Source organism: Carcharodon carcharias, chromosome 6 (assembly GCF_017639515.1).
Source record: "Carcharodon carcharias isolate sCarCar2 chromosome 6, sCarCar2.pri, whole genome shotgun sequence".
Taxonomy (NCBI): Eukaryota; Metazoa; Chordata; class Chondrichthyes; order Lamniformes; family Lamnidae; genus Carcharodon; species Carcharodon carcharias.
This window is the reverse complement of record NC_054472.1, coordinates 88,506,483-88,512,482: the sequence shown is the minus strand read 5'-3', so window position 1 is coordinate 88,512,482 and position 6,000 is coordinate 88,506,483. Positions and strand designations below refer to the sequence as shown.

General features: G+C 42.5%; 1 protein-coding gene across 1 annotated transcript in view; it reads right to left on the bottom strand.

The window, feature by feature from the left end:
- Positions 1-1,701: 1,701 nt before the first annotated feature.
- Positions 1,702-6,000, bottom strand: part of ppp1r42 (protein phosphatase 1, regulatory subunit 42) — a 125,875-nt gene continuing 121,576 nt past the window's right edge. The window contains exon 6 of the mRNA XM_041190062.1: positions 1,702-1,732. Coding sequence (XP_041045996.1) covers positions 1,709-1,732 — 24 coding nt within the window. The 3' untranslated portion in view covers positions 1,702-1,708. The remainder of the gene's footprint in view (positions 1,733-6,000) is intronic.

Here is a 6,000-nt window from a genome sequence, read left to right as displayed (position 1 = left end):
TGTAGGTGGTAGACAGGTTTTGGGGAGTCAGAAGGTGAGTTACTCAGCACAGAATTCCCAGTCTCTGACCTGCTTTTGTGGTCACAGTATTTATAAAACTGGTCCAGTTCAATTTTTGGTCAATGGTAACCCCCAGAATGTTGAAAGTGGGGGATTCAACGATGCCAATGCCATTGAATGTCAAGGGGAGATGGTTAGTTCCTCTCTTGTTGGAGATGGTCATTGCCTGGCACTTGTGTGGCACAAATGTTACTTGCCATTTATCAGCCCAAGCCTGAATATTTTCCAGGTCTTACTTATGTTGGCATGGAATACTCAGCATCTGAGAAGTTGCAAAAGATAGTGAACATTGCGTAATCATCAGCCAACATCCCCACCCCAACATCCCAGCTTATGATGGAAGGAAGGTCATTGATGAAGCAGCTGAAGATGGCTGGGCCTAGGACACTATCCTGAGGAACTCCTGCACCAATGTCCTGGGACCGAGATGATTGGCCTCTACAATCACAACCATCTTCCTTTATGCTAGGTATGATTCCAACCAGCGGAGAGTTTGCCCCGATTTCCATTAACTTCAATTTTGCCACAGCTCCTTGATGCCACACTCAGTCAAATGCTGCCTCGATGTCAAGGGCAGCCACTCTTACCTCATTCAGTTCTTTTGTCCATGTTTGGGCCAAGGCTGTAATGAGGTAAGGAGCTGAGGGATCGTGGCAGAACCCAAACTCAGTGCAGTGAGCAGGCCATTGCTAAGCAAGTGCCACTTAACAGTACTGTTGATGACCCCTTGCATCACTTTACTGATGATTGAGAGTAGGCTGCTGGGAGCAGTGGTAGGCTGTGTTGGATTTGTCCTACTTTTTGTATACAGGACATACATGGGCAATTTTCCACATTGCCGGGTAGATACCAGTGTTGTAGCTGTACTTGAGCAGCTTGACTAGGGGCCTGGCAAGTTCTGGAGCTTGTACTAATGCCTGGAAGTTGTCAGGGCCCATAGCTTTTGCAGTATATAGTGCCTTCAGCTGTTTCTTCATATTGAAATGAATTGGATTGGCTGAAGACTGACATCTGTTGTGCTGAGTCCTCAGGAGGAGGCCAAGATGGACCACCTACTCAACACTTCTGGCTGAAGATGATTTCAAATTCTTCAGCATTGTATTTTGCACTGATGTGCTAGGCTCCCTCATCATTGAGGATGGGGTATTTATGGAGCTGCCTTCTCCTGTTAGTTGTTTAAGTGCCTACCATCATTTTTGACTGGATGTGGCAGGACTGCCAAGCATTGAAGTGATCCATTGACTGTGGGATCACTTAGTTCTGTCTATCACATATGTTTCTGTTGTTTGACATTTAAGTAGTCCTGTGTTGTAGCTTTACCAGGTTAACACCTCATTTTTAGGTATGTCTGGTGCTGTTCCTGGCATGTCCCCCTGAATTCCTCATACCTTCATAAGGTCTGTTTTGCATGTGATGCAATGTAATCAATACAAATTGCTTAGAATAAAATATTTGTCTTTTGGTACCACTGTTTCAACATCAAATGTCTTATGTTTGAATGAAATAAGGTGGTTAAAACAATTTATTTTTCCATGCAACATACCTAACTTCTGTTGGGCCACCTGATCATCTGTCTTTTCCTTGGCAACTTTCTTCTTAGTTTCTCGGAAAGCTTTCCAGTTCAATAAAAACTGTCTAGCTGTATTATTTACCTCCTTTCCATCAAGGACCTCTATGAATAAAAAGGAGAACATATTTAAAATATAATAGTAAGAGGATAACTAGGGAAAGAGGCCCATTAAGGACCATAGTGGTAATTTGTGTATGGAGCCAGAAGACGTAGGTAGGGTTCTAAATGAATACTTTGTGTCAGTGTTCACAAGTGAGAGGGACGACATGGGTATGGAAATCAGGCAGAAGGACTGTGATATAATTAAAGAAATTAGCATAGAAAGGGGGGAAGTTCTAAGTGGTCTGGCAGGCTTAAAAGTAGATAAACCTTCAGGCCCGGGTGAAATGTATCCCAGGCTGTTGAGTGAGGCAGGGGCGCTGGCAATAATTTTCAATACCTCTCTGGCCACAGGAGAGGTGCCAGAGGACTGGCACCATTATTCAAGAAGGGAGGAAGGGATAAACCAAAGAACTACAGGCCAGTCAGTCTAACCTCAGTGGTGGGGAAACAATTGGAAGCAATTCTGAGAGGCAGAATTAATCTACACTTGGAGAGGCCGGGATGAATCAAGAACACTCAGCATGGTTTTGTTAAGGAGAGGTCATATCTGACCAATTTGATTGAATTTTTCAAAGAGGTGACTAGGTGTGCAGATGAGGGCAATGCATTTGACGTGGTCTATTTGGACTTCAGCAAGGCTTTTGATCAGGTCCCGCATGGGAGACTGATAATGAAGGTAAGACCCCATGGGCTCCAAGGCAATTTGGCAAATTGGATCCAGAATTGGTTGAGTGGCAGGAAGCAGAGGGTGATGGTCAAGGGGTGTTTTTGTGACTGGATGCCTGTGTCCAGTGGGGTTCCACAGGGATCAGTACGGGGTCCCTTGCTGTTTGTGGTATATATAAACAATTTAGACTTGAATGTAGGAGGGTTGATCAGTAAGTTTGCCGATGACATGAAAATTGGTTAGGTGGTAAATAGTGAGGAGGGTAGCCTTAGATTACAGGAGGATATAGATGGGCTGGTCAGATGGGCTGATCAGTGGCAAATGGAATTTAATCTGGATATTTGTGAGGTGATGCATTTGGGCAGGCATGGGAATACACAATGAATGGTAGGATCCCGGGAAGTACCAAGGATCAGAGGGACTCTGGTGTGCATGTCCACCAGTCCCTTAAGATTGTGGGACAGGTAGATAAGGTGCTTAAGAAGGCATATGGGATACTTGTCTTTATTAGCCAAGGCATAGAATATAAGAGCAGGGAGGTGATGGGATACTTGTCTTTATTAGCCGAGGCATAGAATATAAGAGCAGGGAGGTGATGCTGGAACTGTATAAAACACTGGTTAGGCCACAGCTAGAGTATTGCATGCAGTTCTGGAATCCGCATTATAGGAAGGATGTGATTGCACTAGAGAGAGTGCAGAGGAGATTTACCAGGATCTTGCCTGGGCTGGAGAATTTTAGTTATAAGGAGTGATTGGATAGACTGGGGTTATCTTCCCTGCAGCAGAGGAGATTGAGGGAGGACGTGATTGATGTGTATAAAATTATGAAGGGCATAGATAGGGTAGACAGGAAGGAACTTTTCCCCTTGGTGGGGGGATCAATAACCAGGGGGCATTGATTTAAGGTAAGGGGCAGGAGGTTTAGAGGGGATGTGAGGAAGAATTTTTCCACCCAGAGGGTGGTGGGAATCTGGAACTCACTGCCTCAATGGGTGGTAGAGGCAGAAACCCTCATAACATTTAAGAAGTATTTGGATGTGCACTTGCGATGCCATGGCATACAAGGCTATGGGCCTGGTGCTGGAAAATGGGATTAGAATAGTTAGGTACTTGTTTGACCAGCGCAGACTTGATGGGCTGAAGGGCCCTTTTCTGTGCTGTAGACCTCTATGACTCCATAACTGGCTGGAAGCAAGCAAAATCCTAAGAATTTCATTTATTTAAATCAACAAATTTTCAACAATATTTTGAAATACTAGCAGATCCAGAATTAATCTTCTAGAATGATTAGCAGCAAAAAACAAATCCGATTTGTGACGTCATGAATAATTAACAAACCTGCATGGTATAATTAAAAATAAAACTAATAAGTGCCAAGGTTTGGAAATTATCCAAAAACAACTGAATTATTTATTTACCTCTGCAGTGTTATCATAATAAATGCAATGATACAGAAAGCATGGCACCATTGCATAAGTAGACAGATAAAACATTGAATGAAAAAAAAATTGCAGTCAGTTAAAATAGCAAGTGTTTTTGTTGCTTTTGACCACAAAAGGAATCCTCAAAATGTTTCACCCACACAATTATTTGGAAACTGAAATGTTCTATAAAAGAGCTTAATTTCTGAGAAATATTTTTCTGATAGAGATATTTATGTAACTCAAGAAACTGTGCTCTTATCTCTAAATGATCAAGTGTCTTATCTGTACGTAATTCTGATTTAAATCTGGGAATTAAGTGTTTAAACTACATCGATTGTGTAGAATTCCTGATGCATGCATAAATGTTTGCCAATTACTCATGTTCTCATCAGAGTGCACTGTGTATTGTGATTCGAGTACATCAATCATCTTTCACAAACTAATTAAGTGTAGGAAAAGGTCATACAAAAATAAACATGTTGCATTTGATGGCTGCAATGAGTGATTAAATGCACTGAGGTAAAACTATTATATTTTATAAGTAGATATCCTGACTCAAGAATAACATTTCTTGGAGAAAACCCACTTTGAATCTAACTCATTTAATTCTTATTTACAGAATGTCATGCTTAGGCATCTATTATAATTAATTTAATGCATAGTCTTAATTATGTTACAAGGTAGTAACTCATTAAGGGGTTCAGATGTCATAAAACCATTACAGTGAAACTCAATCGATGCATAATCAGATTTTTCCCTCTCCCTGCAGGGAGGCACCTTCCCCGGACAGCACAGCCGAGACCATGATCATATATATGAATGGTGGGCCCCGATTTTACAGCCAGCAGTGAACAAATGGCACTTGCTGTTCATTATATTTACAACTGCCCATTATCTTTTACTGGGTTTATATGTAGCAACTTAAGGTAATAAGGGACCTATTTCAGCGTGGTGTTCTCGACAAGAGACCAGTATGTACAAGGCAAGCAATAATGGGCAGAAGTTTTAAGTCGGTGTGCGGGTGCACGCCTGACCCGATTGGATGTGAAATCGCACAAGATGGAGTTGGGTGAGTGTCCCGACATCATCCCATGCTTTAGCGATATTTCAGTTGGCAGACACGTGCAAAAGTCGGAAGCGCGCCTGCCGACAATTAAGAGGCCAATTAGTGCAATTAAAGTTGCAATTGACTCTGGGTTTTCGTGGTCCATCCAACCTTACGGTTGTGGATGGGCAAATTGGCCAGGCAGACTTTGCATTTTTCATGAAACCTCATGCAAGGGCAGGAGATTTCCGTTATTAATTTTTTAAAAATCTACAAACAGCATTTTTATCATGTATATGTTCAGGTGACTGATTGTGATACTTGGACATTTTTTTCCTGATTTTAAAAATTTTATTTAATTGTTTTCAAGTCTTCAGCTCCCTGAGGCAGCTCTCTGCCTTCAGGGAGCATTCATTTAGTGCTCACCAGCGCTTACATCAGCGCCTGCCCTCCTCTCACCCCCACCCTTGTAGTGCTGAACATTTCAGCATGCGCTTCATGCTGGCTGCCGTTAATTGGCCAGCTAGCGTGAAATCACAGTCATGGGCCGATCGCGGCTGATCCTGAGCCCACCAATTGCGCCTGCCTGCCGATCTAAAAATCCTGCCCAATGTGTTTCTTCAATCAATCAGATTGAAAGTTTCTTATTGAGACACACAAGCCTTAAAACCTTGTTCCATGGCTTTGTATTTTTGGCACTGTGCTTGCAGCTTTGGGTGAAAACGGCATCCATGCTGTGTGCACACATTCTCATGCAGCCCAAGTTGGATGCCATTTTGTTGAGGGCATTAGCACAGGCATTAGGAGTGTGTGCCAGAAATATGCAGGGTAGGCAGATTGTGGCATCATACAGACTGTAATGCCAATTTGACAGTCCTGGAATTTCAACCTCAACACTCCAGCTAACGCCCTCTCAAACACGCACAGCTGAACGTGTGCTTAACAAGAAGAAACCCCTAACAGCATTATTTAAGGCATAATCAACTACTTTCATGTTAATTGCTGATTGATTTCTACTCTGGCTCTTGCTAAGTGATTAGAAATGCTATGCAGTTTCTACTGCTATTTGAAGTTCAAAGCTTTGGTCCTGATTTCAAGGGTTCTGCTCAGACCACTTGCTTCAAGTCAAG